The sequence below is a fragment of the Acipenser ruthenus genome, chromosome 28 (assembly GCF_902713425.1).
Source record: "Acipenser ruthenus chromosome 28, fAciRut3.2 maternal haplotype, whole genome shotgun sequence".
NCBI lineage: Eukaryota > Metazoa > Chordata > Actinopteri > Acipenseriformes > Acipenseridae > Acipenser > Acipenser ruthenus.
Window position 1 is genome coordinate 63,832 of NC_081216.1, and position 19,323 is coordinate 83,154.

At 37.7% G+C, this 19,323-nt stretch overlaps 1 protein-coding gene across 7 annotated transcripts; it reads left to right on the forward strand.

Moving 5' to 3' along the window:
* The first annotated feature begins 495 nt into the window (after positions 1 to 495).
* On the forward strand, positions 496 to 19,167 carry LOC117435087 (histone acetyltransferase KAT7-like). 7 transcript variants are annotated; one of them, XM_034058026.3, is made up of 16 exons: positions 496 to 629; positions 2,688 to 2,744; positions 3,192 to 3,339; positions 4,280 to 4,456; positions 6,918 to 7,157; positions 7,802 to 7,884; positions 8,689 to 8,841; positions 9,284 to 9,382; positions 9,495 to 9,605; positions 10,555 to 10,746; positions 11,158 to 11,247; positions 11,379 to 11,519; positions 11,727 to 11,820; positions 12,270 to 12,416; positions 14,599 to 14,705; positions 14,976 to 19,167. In XM_034058026.3, the coding sequence occupies exons 2-16, from the start codon at positions 2,736 to 2,738 to the stop codon at positions 15,075 to 15,077; spliced, it is 1,893 nt and encodes a 630-aa protein (XP_033913917.2). In that variant the 5' UTR covers positions 496 to 629; positions 2,688 to 2,735; the 3' UTR covers positions 15,078 to 19,167. The 7 variants fall into 7 exon arrangements, with proteins under 7 accessions (XP_033913917.2, XP_033913915.2, XP_033913914.2 ...); XM_034058024.3 differs by lacking the exon at positions 496 to 629 and adding an exon at positions 1,006 to 1,259; XM_034058023.3 differs by lacking the exon at positions 496 to 629 and adding an exon at positions 1,770 to 1,994 and having other exon boundaries at positions 9,495 to 9,584.
* Positions 19,168 to 19,323: the final 156 nt, after the last annotated feature.

Consider the following 19,323-nt stretch of genomic DNA (forward strand, 5'->3'; position numbering starts at 1 on the left):
AAATTAAATAGAAATAAAACACATTTCTACAAATGGCTGAAGAACCTTAATTTCGCATGTTCTGTGTCTCCTTTTCACTGCAATTTAAATCCATGTGTCTTGTATTGAGTTGCTATTTCTTGGGTGATCAAGCACATGATGAATGCAATATACTGGTACTGTTGACCAGCAAATAGCTAGGAGCATGGCAGTGTGTGTTACTATACCCTAGATGTGCTATAAACCAAGTGTGTAAGAGTTGAACAAAAATGATATGCAACACATTGTTAGTGTATACTGTATGTGAATGGTTTGAAGATGCACAAAAAACAAAATACACGTTGCACCCCCATTTCACTATTACTCTACTGTATTATTTTTTAGTATGTTAGTAATACACGTGCAACTCTACGAAGCCATGTTACAGACATCCGTGCTGCTATTTGCTGGATACTGAATCCGGTTGGTCTTCGGGAAACATGGGATGCTTTTTTCAACAAAACGCAAATCGGAGGGATCGGTTGACTAATAACACTCAACAGCTGTGTACGTCCTTAACCTCACAGGCGGCGGCGGCGGCGGGTGATTCAGTTAAGAAAACAGTTTGAAGAAAAAAAAAGTTAAACAACGTTAATGTGAGCAGTGCAAAGGTATGTAATTTATTTTATATTAAAAAAAAAAAAAAAAAAACATTTAAACTACTGCTGCATCATTTAAAACGCTGGTCATAGCAGACCTTCACGATGTGCCTTCCATTAAAACTCTAACTATTTAATTGTTATCACTATGTATATTTTGCTTTTTAAAAGTTAAAACAGTGATACCGGTACTGCGAGTTTACAGTTCTGGGTGCATAGCCAACTTTAACCCTAACTGGGCTGTGTTAAACGTTTTGCGAACAAACAAGGAAGACAATCGCCCTATGTGATCCTCTTACTTGAGTCGACAGCGTATTAATTTGGATGGTAATGTAATTACATTTATTGGATTTATGGACAGAAAGGGGCATTTCATATCACACTGGCTTGTAAATACGATGCTGTGTGTGGTTCTGATCACGTGAAAACACCCCACCCCAAAAAAATACTCCATTCACCGGAAGTGCGGACAGAGGAAAAAGCAGCCTTCTGTGTGGCGCGAGTCGTTACCCTGTATGGCTACTTATGAATTTTAAAGCTCCGGCAACTCGCCAATATCAGTAGTAAATACATTTACTTATTTAAATTATTGTGAAAATAGGGAACACTCGCCCTCCTCGATACGTCATGCCTCGGAGGAAGGTGAGTAGGGATATTGGTAGTTATTTTGTTCTTTATTATTTTTTAAAACCGCAAAATATTGTCCATACTGTCTTCAATTTTTTTTTTTTCGTTTAAAATGGTTGCAATTCTGGACTGCATTCGAAATAGTGTGTATGTCTTATTTCAAAGGTTGCATTTCAGTATTTATTATATAACTTTTTATAGGTTATTTATTCCACTTACGCCCATCGGCCTCTTTTGTCTGTGCTCTGAAGTCTGGACCTGGTTTAGCGTACCTCGGCTTTAGAAAATACTAGAAACCGAGGCTGGTGCCACGGCCTGGTAAAAAAAGGTCCCAGTCCAGCGGTTGTGGGATTGGCTGGCCTGTGGGCGAAGATAGTGCTCATTGGTTTGAGAAGCTTTCTATCTGGCGGCGACTCCGCCTCGTGCTGGTTCGGTCGGATTTCAAGACCTCTGATTGGTGGCTTGTGAGTTAAAGTAGTGTTCTGATTGGATAACAGCGACGCAAACTATTCTGTCGATAAAGCACAATAGCAAAACTCTCGCTGCGTCATGATTGGGCATTTGTGTTGTCATTAACGGGGCAAATATATAGGCTTGTCATTCAATAACTATTTGCCTCAGACAGGTGCTGTTTTGTTTGTTTTCCCTGGATATTTTCTTAAAGGCTGTAGTCGGATGATAACCTTTTACAATGGTTTCTTCAGTCCCTGGTTGTTTTTGTGGTCCACAGCCAGATTGTCTGGGCACGGGGTGATTTAAATGCTGTTGTTGCTGTTGTTGTTGTTGTTGTCGTTGTCGTCATCATAATTTATGCCGGTTGCCCTGGAAAACAATCACGTATTTATCAATTGTAGTATTTGGCAGTTCTGTAGTGGTAGTCAGTATAACGTTTTTTTTTTTGTTTGTTTGTTTTTGCTGAAGATTATAGCATGATCGTCAAACAACGTGTTCTAGACGTCAGTGGATTTTTTCCTGTTTGTCACTGCACACTTACTTTTTATTTTTAAAACGATCTCTAAAATATCGTATCACTTTCCAATAAAAAACTGGTGCTGCAGGTTCCACCCAGTTTGTTGAAGGTCGCCTGTATGCCTATACAAATTTTTGTGTAATTGCCATTTAATTCACCTGCCTCGACATCTCCCCTCACAATATAATTCATTTCCAGCCCTCTGTTCTGCCTACCCTTTTAGTTCTCTTTGGTTTGCGTTGTAAATGACTAGTGTCCTTTTCACTGCTGTCCCAAATCCCACTACAATACAAACACCATAACAACCTACCTGACCACTGTTATTGTTGTTCTGGTTTGAATGAACTACTTGTAGGTTGTAAGTGATTTGCTGCCTAACCCCTGGACCAGCATTGGAAAATGTACCAATCATTTTGAGACAAACTGATATCCTTTTTTTTTTCCACCCAACGACAATTGTTTTTGTTTCCCAGACCCTACCTGATCCATTCATTCATGTTCCTGTAGTTTCTGATCCAGTGATGTCAAGGGTAAGTCTCTTTGTAATCAATCTGCTGTGCCATGTTCTGAGTTTCTGTTACAAATTATTTTGTCTGTTCAAATCTCTGATCCATTTAACTTGAGATAGAGCATGGCTTGAAGTATGACACCCATTGCTGTTTCAGCAGTACGACCCTATAGGATTCTGAAATGAGATTAGAGACAACAGGGTTTGTAGCTGATCAAAAAGGGGCCAAGATTTTGACAGTCGCTGCTCAGAATTTATTAAAATGTGCTAAACGTGCACAGACCCACTGACAGACATGTAAACTTGCAAGGTGTACTCCTAAGGGAATTATTTATTGTACTGCACTTAGTCAAAGCAGTGTAGGCAGTTACACACTGGATCAGTTCTGTCATTCAACATTTTCTTAGTGAACTGGAAGGAAATGGGTTTGAACGTTTTTCCATTTACAATGCATTTTATATTTTTGTAGAGAAATGCTGGCAGCAGCTCTGATGGCACAGAAGACTCTGATTTCTCTGCTGACCTGGAACACACTGACAGCTCGGAGTGCGATGTGAACACACATGGAAACACCCGCCTCACACGGGCCTCTCTTCGCCTCAGCCAGAGTTCTCAAGGTAACTTGATTTAGAAAATTCTTTCCATTTATCCACTACATTTTGAAATATTTTGAATAGATTTGAATGCCAAATTCTGATTTGATTAGGATCAATAAGGGGAGGTAAATTTTATAGGGCAGTTTTCACTACCTCTACCATCTGTCCAAAAAAAAATAAAAAATCTGACTCACTTTTAATGAATTATATGAAGACAAGGAGAGTACTCTTTTTTTTTTTTTTCTTCTTCACATGGTACTGTAGCTAGGAGTTTAGGTTAAGACTACTGATTGTGTCAAATTCACACTTAACATTCAGAAACTGTAATTAAACTGCATTGCTGATACTGTGCTCCTCATTTAGTAAGAGATATATATATAATGAGCTAAACTGTGCAAGTAACAAATCCATTCATAAACTGTCTGGTTGAATTTAGTGGCAATCTCTGAATGTAGTTTACAAGTTTATTGAATAACTGAATGTTGACGAGTAGTAAACTAAACTGCAGCGTGGATACATTTCAACTTCTCACCGCCTTGTCGGCTCCTTGTCAATGTGATCAGAACATTGGTTTGGTTTGGTTGATTGTTTTTGTGCATTCGCTAGTATTTACAGCCTTCCTTTACAAAATGTTGGCTCTTCTATGCTTAAAAGCCGTTTGGTTTTTGCTTTTAATATGATTTGAAGAATAAATAGCAGTGCATTTTGAAATATTAGCATGTGATGTGCATGCCGTGTAACTAAAGAAGATCAGTGATATACATGTGTAACATTGAATTATTTAAATTATGTAGTTTGTCCACCATTTTTCTATTAATATATTTTGAACTAAATGATAACATTCCTTTTTTTCCTTTTTTTTTCATAGATCAAACAGTTAGGTCTGTCTTAGTCTTGGCAGTATCGGTGTTGAAAAATTCGGAAGAATCGTATGTGTAAAATGTAAAGGCTTTCTTTCTAGATTCCAGTCCAGTTCGGAACTTGGAGTCCCTGGGTTCGGATGACGCCGCCTATTCCACAAGGCGTGTGACCCGTAGCCAGCAACAGGGGGCGCCAGTCACCCCAAAGAAATACCCCCTGCGTCAGACCCGTTCCTCCGGATCGGAAACGGAGCAAGCCATCGACTTCTCCGACAGGGGTAGGAGGCAGGGCTTCAGTGTGCACTTAGGGAGGCAGCATTGCAGCTTACTGGCACTCCAGTTCTGTCCTCTCCATACTGAAATTCTTAGCTCTGTGATCCCAGAACTCAGTTCTTCAAAACCAAATTGACCCACTTGTCTTTTTTAAGGGAATGCCAATGTGGAATTGACTAGCAGTTAGGTCTCAGAACCGCATTCCTCACAATAACTAAAGTTATTGCCTGTTGCGTATTTCCTTCTCTAAGATTCCACTTCTGGGATCTTTTATTTTTCACGTGTTAGAATATATCTTTTTTTGGTGCTTTCTTTTTTTTTTTTTAATGTAAAAAGCATTGCATTTGGTTGCTTATTAATAAACCTCACTGGTGAGGCTTTTTTCACTGTCAAGTACGTTGCTTCAAATTAGTCTATGGCCATCTATTCCACTTTTCTTTCATCTAGTTCCTTTTATTTTTATGTGTAAAACGGTGTTTGAGATTTGATATTTTTGAAAAATAAATTGTGCTTTACCCAGTGAATTGCTAGTTCATATTTTTTTGTCTCTTGGCACAGAGATGAATCTGATTTAATCAGTTAAAATATTGGGCGACTTTAATGATTCTAGTTGTTGTTATTATTATTATTATTATTATTATTATTATTATTATTATCAATTTCTTAGCAGACGCCCTTATCCAGGGCGACTTACAATTGTTACAAGATATCACATTATTTTTACATACAATTACCCATTTATACAGTTGGGTTTTTACTGGAGCAATCTAGGTAAAGTACCTTGCTCAAGGGTACAGCAGCACCCACCGGAGATTGAACCCACGACCCTCCACTCAAGAGTCCAGAGCCCTAACCACTACTCCACACTGCTGCCCTGCAGTTATGAGATCTCTATGCTTTTTTTTTTTTAATGGTTTCTCAATATTGTCAACCTCCCAGTTTTCTGTATTTAAATTTGTTGGCTTTTTTACATCCTAGAACTGAGTTCTTGTTTTGCTTTTGCTGTCTCTAAAGATCCTAGTTGTAGTGCATAGTCTGCTAATTCTGCTGGCTTTAAGATCGTGTAACAGTTACTGCTTGAGATCCCATTGTGCTCTTTGTCTGTCTGTGTTTTGGGGGGGGTGGGGGTTGTTACAGTTCACCTTGTGCTTAAAAAAACAAAAAACGAAGGCACTTGTCAGAAATAAATACTTCTTAGACTAGTTGGTAAAGTCAGGTAAGTTAGTTACATATGTTAAAGGTGTAGTAATAGCTAATGTTTAAAAATCCACATTTGGTACCCTTTTCATTTTGCTTCTGTAAGCATTGTCTAGTGTATCACTCCACTCCTTAGTGGGTTGTAGGAATTTTAGTCAACCAAGGTAATCTGTGATTGAACAGATTATGCCTTTCTGAGGATATGTTTCTGGTGAAGTAGGACAGTGCAGCAAGTAGAGCTCTAACTGGAAGAAAGAACAGGGAACTTTTTTTAAATGTGTGGACCAGAATGGAAGAGTGATCTGCACTGCATTGTTGCACCTACCTTCAGATATCCAAAAGGACTAGGATATGTTAAAATTGAGTTATTTAAGTGATGGTCTGAAGGAGATTCAAGTGCACAAGTCATGCCAAGTCAAAATGTATGTTGTACGCCCTCCAGATAAGTGTTACTGTTATTTCTTCATTGCCTTGATACAGGTTTCAGTGAGTGACTTAATGTTTTTTTGGTTTTATTTTGTTTTAAACAACTCTCTTTGGCTCGCAAGAAAAGGTAATGAGCTACTGTATGAGGAATGTAATCTGACTTTATTACATATGGTTTATTTCCCTGTATGGTTAAGTAAAAATTTGAAAAAATATTTTGGTGTCCCTGTTTCTTCTGCCTCTAAAATATATCAGCTGAAAATCCTGACAAATACTCTTCGGTATGCGTACATTTCTATCATGCTTTCCTAAATTCTTATTTTTGTAATTCCTAATTCCTAATAATGTTAAATGTAACATTATTCATTAAAGCCTTTCCTATCATTCCTGGTTACTTCAAAGCTTTTGCCACTTTTTTTATTTTTCTATTTTTATTTAAACGAGGTTAAGACACTGAAGTTAGTTGCAAAATAACCATCACTTATTCACATGCGGTAGTAAAAAAAAAAAAAAGGCTAAATGCTAATAAATTAATTTAGCAAGTCTTACTCTGAATGCTGTGCTATCCTTAAACCCGACCTTCTCAGGAACACTGCATCCAATATAAGAACTTTTAATTGTCTGAAATTAGGGAAGAGTTACATACTCGTGTGAGCTGTAGACAGCTCTAAAGATACAATTTCTCTCGGCATCATTTCAGTTTCCCTCCAGTTGTTTTGCTTTGATGGATTAAGTACCTGTTGGTCCATTTAAGAACACGGTTTAGTCTGATGTAGAAACTGCCAGGTACTGGTGTCTGGGCTCTGCCTCAGCTCTCTAACACAGCATTTGCTTTTACTGTAGATCTGAAGCATGCCGTGGACCACGACGAGTCTCCTCCACGCACCCCTACTGGGAACGCGCCCTCCTCGGAGTCCGACATCGACATCTCCAGTCCCAACGCCTCTCACGACGAGAGCCTAGCCAAGGACCTGTCCCTGAAGGACTCCGGCAGCGACCTCTCACACCGGCCCAAGCGCCGGCGCTTCCACGAGAGCTACAACTTCAACATGAAGTGCCCCACGCCCGGCTGCAACTCCCTGGGTAACTTACTGAAAACCACGCTGGGAGCCTTAAAAGCACTAACTCTTACTCAATGGGATTGTACCATTTTATGCATTGATTTTCATCAGATATCATGGTGCATTGTAAACTGTATTCTACATGTGAAATCAATATCAAATTTGACTCTTACTAAAATCAAGTGTATTATAGTTTTAAATGGTTAACAACCATTTGCACAAAGGTTTAATCTATTAAACGTAAATGTACACCCCTACTTTTAAAATATGTTTTACTGCATTCCCCCTAGTATTAATCTTGTGGTCCATGCTTTATCATTACCAGACCTTATTACCAGTTTGTTTTAATATTACTCATTGGTACTTTTCACTGCAGGGACACCAGTGCCCATTCTCTGGCTTGTTTGGTGCTACACCACTCTGTGGGCTAAGTAAGGAAAGCAGTAAATGACCTCTTCCAGCTGTTATAGTCCAGGAAACAAAGCACAAGCTGCATTATGTACCCCAAATGGTTCTTGATGAAATATAACACTTCTCAGTGGCCATGGCAGTGCTGTAACCCAGACTTTGGTTGTATCAATTACCTGTATTCATGACCTGTTTGTGCTGGTCTCATTTGTTCTTTTACTGCATTACAAATGTATTTGTGTTTGTTTTTCTAAATAGGCCATCTTACTGGGAAGCATGAAAGGCATTTCTCCATATCAGGTTGTCCCCTCTACCATAACCTTTCAGCAGATGAATGCAAGGTAAAAAAAAAAAAAAAGTTAAAAAAAAATAAACATGTTAGGTTAGAAGTTGATTGGTGGTCCACTATGAAAGGCGCTATATCAAATAAAGATTGATTGATAGCTTAATACAGAACAAAAGTAAGTGCAGCCTGAACGACCTCCTTGCCAAATTAGAAAGCAGCTTTTTGGTTGTAAGGAATGCAGTGAACTAATCTCTAGTTCTAACTTGTATAGGCTGTGTCTCAGCTTGCTGTATTGTTGCTGGGTGTGGATGCTGTTTGGGTGTGGTTACCTTCAGGGACTGACATTCCAGTTTCTTGCCACACAGCCTTTCTGGCTTCTCTGACCTAATTCCCTTCCTCCAACTGTAAACATGTTCTTAGCACACAAGGACCCCACTCAAACTGGTTATACAAAGCATAGGTTTTACAAATTAATTATAACAATGTGTTTTCAAATGCATACACACACGTTATACAAAGTATTGCAACACACGCATGGATTATACAAAGTAAATGTTATTCAAATATAGAAAACAAAGCTTACCTGGTTTTCCAGTTATCTGTCATTTCAAATGTTGGTGTTTTTTTTTTTTTGTTTCTTTTTTTTTATATAAATAACCAGTTCCTCTTTCCACCTCTAATGGGCACTATTGCTGTGTGGAGTGGACTTGATGTTTTTCAATATAGATTGATTCAAGCACATGGTTGTGTTTCTTTTCTTTCTACTGGATTTGCTACAAATCAATTGGGAGCGTTTGGTTGGTGGACTTTTTTTTTTCTCCTGTGAACGGTAAATGAACAGCAGTTTCTGTATATCTAGACGGCCAATGAAAAAACGGAAAAGACAAAAGGAATGACGGGGTCCCCTAATCTGTGTCTGCAGGTGAGAGCTAACAATCGGGACAAGCAGGTGGAAGAGCGGACACTGTCACACAGACAGGATGAGAATAACAGGCATGCCACACGCCACCAGGTATGAGCAAGCTGTAAAATAGAGATCCTGTATGAATGATGTTGTAGTGACAGATTACGCCACCATAGGGCAGTCGTTATTTTGGTGTTGGGGCTGCAGTGTTTTCACATTTAAGTCACACCAACATGTTTACTGCTCATCCAATTGATAACATTTAACCACAAGTTCGTTTCACACTCTGGGTCATGGGGACTTGCTTGTGCAAAAGTTTTGAGCACTGATTAGTTGGGTGAATGGAGGCTATATTTTTTACAGAGAAGACTTCTGATAAAACTGTGTGTTACAATTTATTTGTTTGCTTTTAAGGTACCGGCATCTTCTTTGTAACCTATCAGATTCTGTTCATTGTGCTGTGGATATAAGTTATGACCTAGGTTTTATACTTGGGGTGTTGTTCGCACTACATGCATTGTTTGTTTACTTGTTCTATGTGCGCTGCCAGGCCCCGACTGAGAGGCAGATGAGGTATAAAGAAAAGGTGACAGAGCTGAGGAAGAAGAGGAATGCTGGACTGCTGAAAGAGCAGAAAGAGAAATACATGGTACATGCTGTGATTCTTCATCCAGGCTTGCTCCAAAGCTTCAGTAGAAGACACTTACCTGGTCCTTTGCAAATCCCATGTAACTTGTTGTTTCTCTCTTGTTTATTTCCAGGAGCACAGACAGACCCACGGCAACACAAGGGAGCCTCTCTTGGAAAACATCACAAGTGATTACGACCTGGAGCTGTTTCGAAAAGCCCAGGCACGTGCATCGGATGATCTTGTAAGGGAGAAAATCCATGCCCTTCAATTTATTTCAGTTTTCTAGCTTTTAAGAGGCGGCTGGGTGAGCTGAATAAGCCAAGGTGTGTTTGCTACAGAGATTGCATCCTAAATGCACATCCTGTAGGAGGGGGCAGACAGATCCAGCAAGCATTAACTGATTGCTGTGCTGGCAGTTCTTGCAACAGATAGGAATAGCTTTATTCAAAACAATCATTGCCGTTTTTGTTTCAAACAAAGACATGCTGTCCAGCATCACTGAAACAGGGCTGGCAGTCGGCTAATTTATTTTAATTTTGTTGTACAAAGACAAGAATATTTGATCTACAATGTTTTCCTGAACAAGTGTCCAGTAGCTGCTAACTATTTGCATATTAAGTAAGTGAGGACTTAAGGGTAAATGGTCCCGTGTTACCAGATTCCTGGATGGAATTTAATACATTTACCTCCATTGCTTGTGTGTACCTATGTTTTCATACAGAAAAAAAAAAAAAAGTTTTACTGCATCAGTCACTCTTGTCTCCAAGGCATCTTCCAAGTAGAGGTGTCACCAAGTTGACATTCATGCTGCTGTAATTGAAACACAAATTTGACAAGTATTGAAATTAACCTTCCTTTTGGAAGACTTCAGAAATCTTGAGAGAGAACCATTTAGCTCCCCATCTATTCCAAAAATTTTGCGATAAAGAAAATTACAAACCAACTATGAACCCATATCGTGCTTGATGAAATTCGGAAAATTTACAGTTTATTTGGATTTCAATTGCCTAGATATAAATTCCACAGCAAGCCCGCCCCCCCCTTTTGTAATTATATATAATCTATTTATTTATTTATTTATTTATTTATTTATTTATTTATTTATTTATTTATTCATTCAAACATTTCCAAAAGTTACCCCAGAGAAATACTGGCTCTCATCCCTTGTTATGTTCTCCCACCCTGCACAGGAGAAGTTGAGGCTACATGGTCAGATCACAGAAGGCAGCAACATGATCAAGACAATCCTCTTCGGTCGCTACGAGCTGGATACCTGGTACCACTCTCCCTACCCCGAGGAGTATGCGCGGCTCGGGCGCCTCTACATGTGCGAATTCTGCCTTAAATATATGAAGAGCCAGACCATCCTACGCAGACACATGGTGAGTGAGCTACGGGGCAGGAATGCAGCGATGCAAAATGAGACCTGATTTTAAAATAATACAAAAAAGAATTCACGCTGTAGCGTTTAATACAAATATGTTATTCAACGCTAGATCTTTCCACACTTTTTCAGTAAGAAAAGCATTGGGAGCTGTGATATAATGAAGGTATATCCATGATGTGCAACAAATCGGGTTTGATCATTTTGTGCTAAATTTAAGCACATTTCAGTTAACCCTTGCTGTGATCCATACTATAATTCTCCCTTACATAAGGAGTGTTAACTATGGTTAGAATTTTCCACTAGAAATACGTGCTGTGTAGTGCAGTGTACCGTGTGTGAGTTGAAAGTGCTGATGAAGCTCATTGTAACATTTTATTATTGATTTGTTTGTTTTGTTCTCCAAAAGGCAAAATGTGTATGGAAACATCCTCCTGGGGACGAGATCTACAGAAAGGGAGCAATATCTGTGTTTGAAGTGGATGGCAAGAAAAATAAGGTAGAGCGAGAATGCATATTGACTTGCAGTTACAACCTTGGAGATACTGTGTATGCAGAACATTTTTAGGACACAAGATGGCAGTAAAATAATGGAAATTTTAAAATAAACCATTTTTCCTTTCTTTTTAGATTTACTGCCAGAATCTGTGCCTATTAGCTAAGCTGTTTTTGGACCACAAGACACTTTATTATGACGTTGAGCCGTTCCTGTTCTATGTCATGACCGAAGCCGACAACACGGGGTGCCATCTTGTGGGTTACTTCTCCAAGGTACAGAGGAGAGCAGAATGTTTGTGTGGGGTTCAGCCATCTCTGCCATTCCTTCTAGGTTCAGCATTTCTAAAACTTTTTTTTTTTTTTTTTTTTTTTAAATCTTAATGTGCTATAATGCTGTTTAATTAAAAATGCTTCCCATGTCAAAACTTTTTTTGTTTTCTTTTATTGAAATGTTGTATAAAATTACTCTTCTTTCACCAGGAGAAGAATTCTTTCCTGAACTACAATGTATCCTGCATCCTGACAATGCCACAGTACATGAGACAGGGATATGGAAAAATGCTCATCGACTTCAGTAAGTTCTCATTTAGTTCATTCTCTAAACCATCCGACTTGCTCGCCATTAAGTGCTAACAACCCTTGGATAGACCCAAATCTTTTGAAATAAACTAATAGAAATATACACTCAATTTAATAAGTTTCCTACTTTTGGGATAAAGAGCTATAAAACAGACCTAGGCAGTGGAATTATTTACTTGCCTAATATAATGTATCTAGTCCCGTAGCTTGCTTATTTCCCCATTTCTATTACATTAACACTTCCCACATATTCAAAAGCTTCTAGTTTGGTGAATGCCTTCTAGCCTTGTGTGTCTGATTTACATCTTTAACTGACTAGTTTGTAATTTTTATAACTGGAAACCAAGTCACTTTAAACTATGATTTGTTTAAAACAATGAAAAAATCTTTTTAGTTCAGTAATGAATACTTGTTTGTTTGTCTGCACTTTTTATCTCTGATTAGGTTACTTGCTGTCAAAGGTAGAAGAAAAGGTTGGATCCCCAGAGCGCCCCCTCTCTGATTTGGGTCTAATCAGTTATCGTAGTTACTGGAAGGAGGTGTTGCTCCGCTACCTGCACAACTTTCAAGGCAAAGAGATCTCCGTCAAAGGTTCGAACTGCCTTTAAACTGTACCCTCAGAAGTCAAATGTCATCATGTGGAGTATCAAACCTGTCCAAGCAGTGCATGAGGTACCATAACTGGGGTCAATTCCAATTCTAACGGTGCAATTCGTAATTAATAGCAATTGCAATGTAATTGTAGCTGAACCTTGGCACACCTGCAGAATTGTAGTTGTACCGTGTAGTTGATTGATTCCAGTTATGCATTTTTTCTCATTCGATCACTATTCTCGTAATTTCAACCACTTTTGGTGACCTCTTTTGTTTGAAAGGTAATATATATTGTATGTTTTTTTTTTTGTTTTTTTTTTTACCAGGGAAATACACACAGAGCTGTAGGCACTACAACCAAATGCCTGTTGATTGAAGCCTTTTTAATTGGCTCAATGATGGACAAATACTGTGTACTGAAAGCAGCAGGCACCTCTGTTCCCACTGTATTGCACATCTTTTCTCCATTCAATCTCTTTTTAGCTGTTAAATTAAAATAATTTATAATTATTAATATTTGTAAAAATATGTGAAGACCTATTAAAAACAAAATGTGCATAAATGTGTATTGTTTCCACTAACAAAGAGCTGTAAATAGATTCTTTGTACTGGGGAGGTCATGGTTTTCATCGCTGGTTCTGTGTCTTTTTGTGTTTTGATTTAAGCCTGAATTTGAAATTTGTTGGAGCCAGGGATTTATTCAAAGGTGTGTGTGTGTGTGTATATATATATATATATATATATATATATATATATATATATATATATATATATATATATATATAGTAAACTATGCAAATCCCAGTTAATATTATGCATCTGATGCTGCACAGTTCATTTATTTTTAATTATTTATTTATTTATTTTTTATTTAGTAGTCGCCAATTCGTTTTTTGTTGTTTTCTCCCCAGTTTAGTAGTGTCCAGTTATTTTTGTTTAGCTCAGATCACCGCTACCACCCCTGTGCTGTCTCGGGAGGGGCGAAGACGAACACACGCTGTCCTCTGAAGCGTGTGCCATTAGCCGCCTGCTTTTTTACACACTGCAGACTCACCATGCAGCCACTCAGAGCTACAGCGTTGGAGGACAATGCAGCCCTGGGCAGCTTACAGGCAAGCCCGGCCAGACCACGGGTCGCTGGTGTGCGGTGAGCTGAGGACACCCTGGCCGACCTGACCCTCCCTCCCCCTGTGTGGCGCTCAGCCAATTGTGCGCCGTCCCCTGGGAGCTCCCGTCCTCAGTCGGCAAAGGAATAGCCCGGACTCGAACCGGCGACGTCCAGACTATAGGGCGCATCAACACAGTTTATTTTAAAAGCCTTTGTAGCATTTTGAATTTCTAAGTGAATATGTCATGTTCAGGGGGTGCAATTTAGAAAAAAAAAAAAATTGTCCAAAGGACAAAATACTAGAAAAATCTACTTGTCCTTCTTAAAATTCTACTTGCCCCCTCCCCGTTGCACAAAATAGACAAAAAAGTAGAATATAACTTGTAGGATTTTGATTTTATTAAATGGTGATTAATAATAATTGTTGCTTCATGAAATCAAATATAGAAAATGCAATTCAGTCCAAACATACTTGCCAAACCTGAGCCCATCTAATTTTCGTGCATGACAAATAGCAAAACAAAAATAACAAACTAAAAAGATTCTAAAGAAATTTTTTATTTTTTTTTATTTGTATGTGCAAGACTTACGCAGTTTAGAGTTTTCAGGACCTTGCGTGACTCCCTAGAAATCTACTGAAGTTTTTCTAGCAACAGAATGTTTTTATTATTATTATTATTATTATTATTATTATTATTTATTTCTTAGCAGACACCCTTATCCAGGGTGACTTACAGTTGTAAACAAAAATACATTTCAAGAATCACAGTACAAACATTCATACAATTAAGAGCAAGATAAAATACAATGACTGTATACATCTTACAATTCAAAATCAAACTATAATTCTACAATTCGAAAGTATACATAAATCAAAGTAAAACTAACAGTGGTAAATAGTGTTTGTATGAGTTCAGCTTTAGCACCCGGCATTCCTCCGTGGTGCTTAAATGCTGCCACTATCATAATGGAATGCTATGTGTTAAATAAACGATTAATACAATGTGCTTGTGTTGGTGAATGTCAGGTTAATAATGCTGTTTTGTTATTTTGTTTTATTTTTCTCTGTAGAGATAAGTCAGGAGACTGCAGTGAACCCTGTGGATATCGTCAGCACGCTGCAGTCTCTCCAGATGCTCAAGTATTGGAAGGGAAAGCATTTGGTCTTAAAGAGACAGGTGAGGACTGCTCCAGAGGGGAGGAGGCAGTCTGGTATGATAAAGATGTTACAGGATGTATTATTCTTCTGTTGTAAGAATCGGGCATTGTCACAAATTGCCAATGTTGACGCCAATATATATTTTTTGATGTATTGTCGTGGAACATTTTTTTCTACATTGGGATCGGGATGTAAGTGGCAAAACCTGTATGTCACACTTAACATTTTTTTACATGTACCTTTTTTGGTGGTGCTCATACTTTTGCCTTTGTCTATTTTCTAATCGCAGGATCTTATAGATGAGTGGCTGGCTAAGGAAGCGAAGCGAGGCAGCAGCAACAAAATCATCGACCCCAGCTCTTTGAAGTGGATGCCCCCTAAAGGCACATAGAACCCCCCGAAACTGCAAATCCCCTTCTCAATAAATCACTGTATTACAGCTGGCAAACCTGTCCGTAGATGTAGAGACCACTTGCTGCTTCTAATGCTGAGGCTTAGGGAATAAGGGCTGGTCAGGTGCCAGCTGGCCCAGTCAGGGTCCTGAGGGATGGAGTGGGACTAGCTTTTTTTTTTATTTTTGTTTGAAGGTGGTCGACAGGGCGCATTGTTGGCAGTGTCCCACCACAAACAATCTTTGAACATCACCACACAATGGCTACTTTTTATTTTATTTTATTTGCACCCATATTTCTTTTTTTTCTTTTTTTTTTTTTTTTAGGATGAAATTTTGAATACCAGAAAATGTTTTGGATGCCCCAGTATTGTTCTGGCCTACTAGTGTACCTGTTCTTCCCTTATATGTGTGTGTGTGTCAGTGTAAACATGCATTATTCTTTACTTCGTAGAGTCGTGTATTAAAATAGATCAGCCGGTTGGTGTTGGTTTTGGCAATTGCCTGAATAGAACTACCGAATGTGGCAGTGCTCGTCTTTTGAAGAGTACCTGATAACGGCGATTTTACATAATGATCTAAAAACAAAACTGAAAATATAAGCAAGTGAAGTACATAAAAATGCAGAATTCCAAAAGTTCAAAGAATATGGCATGAATGCCTGTGTGCTTGTTAAATGTAATTTGAAGCAAGAGATACACGGAACCTGTTCATTCAAAATTACCAACATGGGTGAGGCTTAATTGACAGTCTACTCATAAAAATTAAGAAGATCTCTCTGCTTAACCGTATGATACAAATATGTAGTATCCTTTTAAAACAATCTTTAACTGTCCACCCCTGTACACCATTCAGGCTTACTGAGCTCTTTCACAGTGTGGTTCAGTTCATGTTTAACAGTCTGTGTGTGTTTGCTTGAACATGGCAGAGGGAAAAGGAATAGGTCATTTACAATTTGGGGAATAATGGTTTATGCTTAAATGTTTGCTGGAAAAGGAAAAAAGCACTGCATGGAGGGGAGGGGGGCATAATTGTGACACATTTTAAATGTAATTAAAAAAAAAATAAAAGAGAGGAATTTTTATGCTGACAACAAAATCTCTTTAAACCAGCGGTCTACCTGGGTGTACATGGCCAGTGATACTAGATTCACTGTTTGCAACATAATTAAGTGGCCAGAAAGCTGAGGGTGCCTAATTGTTCGTCTGTTACGTTAATGGTTACCATCTCTTATTTTAGACCCTAATTGTTATGTTGTTTTCTTTTTAGTTTGTTTGTTTTGCCTGTGTGGATGTTTAACCACTAAATTCAAAAGCATTTTATTTTAGGATCCTGTTGCCTCACAACAGTGTAAACAAAACAAAAAAATAGCAAAGAAATGCAAAATAATGTTAACTTTGTAACCGACAATCAATTGAACTGAACCAAATAAGGTAGATTATTAAACACGTGGTAACCATGGAGATGCTAGTTTTTTTGTATCTGCAATTTGCCCAGTTTAAGCATGAAATGGTCATTTAACTCAACATGTACACTGAAAGGTGTACAATTCACATTTTAGGTTGAGTAATTTGATATGAAGTCTGACACAAGAACACGCACGTGCGCTGTATTTATGTGTAATAAGTAGTACAGGAAAATGATATGTTGAAAAGGATGAAGGCAAAGGTAAAATAATCAAGGTAACTCAATAGCTGGAAGTATCCCACTTATTAGTGTGTGCCTGCAAGTCTCATTCACATGCTTGTTTTAAATAATGGACCAAAAGAAAAGAAGAAATCGAATGCAAAAGCACTTGCACATGTGGGATGGACTGGGATACTTTGGTTTGGAGCAGAATAAGCAAACCCAATTCACTGGAGGAAAGCCTGCAGTTCACTTGTTCTTCTGAATAAATTGACAGTAATATTTAGGCAGTGTGGTACATTAAAGATTACAATGCCTGTATATTCCATTTCAAACATTTATGTTTCTTGATTTCTCTTATGATTCTTCCCTTAAATCTTGATTTATTTATTACCCCCGCCTCCCATTTTTCAGCATATTTAAGTAATTTTTTATCCTAATTGACTGCATGCTGATGCAAGCATTTCTTTTCTTTTTTTTGTTTTTTTTTGTTTTGTGCAGTAAATAATACTTTCATTAGAAAAAGTACTGATAGCCGTTCCTTTGTTATATAGATAGAAAAGTTAACAATGCAGCATAATAAATAAATAAATACCTAGGTGTGTGTAAAACTGTCTTGGCATGTCAAATCTGTCATTAGAAACAATTGACCTAAAATCAGTGGCAATGTCTTCGCAAAAGTCAGATTCATGCCTTGGCTTCCATATACATACATACATTTATATATATATATATAAATATATATATATATATATATATATATATCATATATATATATGATAGATAGAAAATCTAAAACCTAAAAAAATAAAATAAAAAAATTGAGGTGGAGGTTTCTATTTTAACTATTTGAAACCTCCTGAAATAAGATAAGTCAAATGACCTGAATGGTGCAATCTGGTATAGAGTAGTATGCTTTTACATGTCTGTGTCATATGGTGTCTTAATACTTTCTGATTGAAACGTGGCCATGGCAGCTGCAGTCAGCTGCATGTTCCAGGTTGGCTTCTCTGTAGACTGCGCCTTATCTTTGTACCAGGTGGGGCAGAGGGGAAAGTTGATGGGTTTGGACCTGAAGCCTTATAGTCACACTCAAGACAGAAGCGAGGAAGTTTGTGGTACTATTGTGTATCGATGATGTTCAGGTGATATATCAACATCTGTACCAGCTTTCGCAGAAATAAAAACAGGAGTATTGTACAGTGATTTTATTTGGCCTGTCTTTCACTCCTATTGCATAGATAATTATTCCTGGTACTGTGTGTTTTGTTTTTTTTAATTATGTCCACTTTTGTTGCTGCTGTAGTAGAAAACCAAACCACCAACTCTTTTACACAGCAGCAGTGCAGAGTCGGTAAGAGATTTCTTTAACCAAAATGTATTTTTATTTCAAACAAATCCATTTAGAGTATTGAAGGTCAAAAAGCTAATTTAGTAAATCTTACCCTGAATAATAGTGCTTTATTTTTATTGTCTTCTATGTGCTTGTCAAGCCTTGGTTGAGAACTATGGAGAGAACTTCATACCATATAATTTAAAATACAGCAGCTTTCATGAAGAATTTAACAAGTCATTGATGTTGGAGAGTGCTAATACTAGCACTGCTTTCAAGGTAAGATTTACAAAATTGATTGGAATTTTTAGTACGTTTGGAGTGTTATGAAAGGGTGCGTTTCCTCTGGAAAAAAATATCCTCATAGAATGTGATAAGTGATCATCTCGTAAAACCACGTGAAAGCATGCAGTAGGCTCCTAACACATGGCTGTGTTCTTCATTTATGTTTCTTGCAAAAATCTACCCTCTCCTGAACTCTAGACCCAACTGACTTCAATTGAAAACAAAAACAAATAACCAGACAGCTCTTCAAAAATACAACTATTTTCTGTTTGTTTTTTAAAACAAAAACAGCTCTGGCATTTTTTTTTATTTATTTTTTAACATTAGTCACATTCTCATCTACGTAAATATAACTAGATTACATGTAGCCTACTGTATTTTTTTTAAAGCAATTGAGCAAAACAGAACTGTGTGTTTCCTCATTAAAAATAATAATACAAAAATAGTCGTTTACTGGGTTAGAATCCAATAAGCAAAATACATTCAGGTCTCAATTGTCCCATTCCTGTATTTAAAATATCAGAGAACAGGCCCCAAATAAGGCTGCTAGATTTTCTGAAAACTTCCTTAAAGTGTATGATAGTCTCTTTCAAGGAGCATTTTATGCCAAAGAAAAACAGTAGGTGGGTCTTCTTGACTCTGATTATGTAAAAAAAAAAAAAAAAATCTCTTTCCAGCAGAATGTGGATTTCCACTTTTTAAAAATACAGAGTCTGATACCCTGTTCTTCATTTTTGTAAAATGACAACTTTGAAAGCTCTTGTGCTTTGGTTTCTAAATTGAATTCATGACATTTAATTGTCTGCTTTGAGTGATTTGAAATAAATGCTGCTTCTCCCATCACAATGCCTTTTGTCTATCAGTCAGTCCTTTTCACTGGGGTTCATATTTCTTTGAGCTGCTACATTCTAGTATGAAGGACTCTTCAGTTCCACTTACGAGTGTTTCACTCTGTGCCTATCTGTCACAGTTTGAATTGTAGTGCTGATTACACTAAGAAGT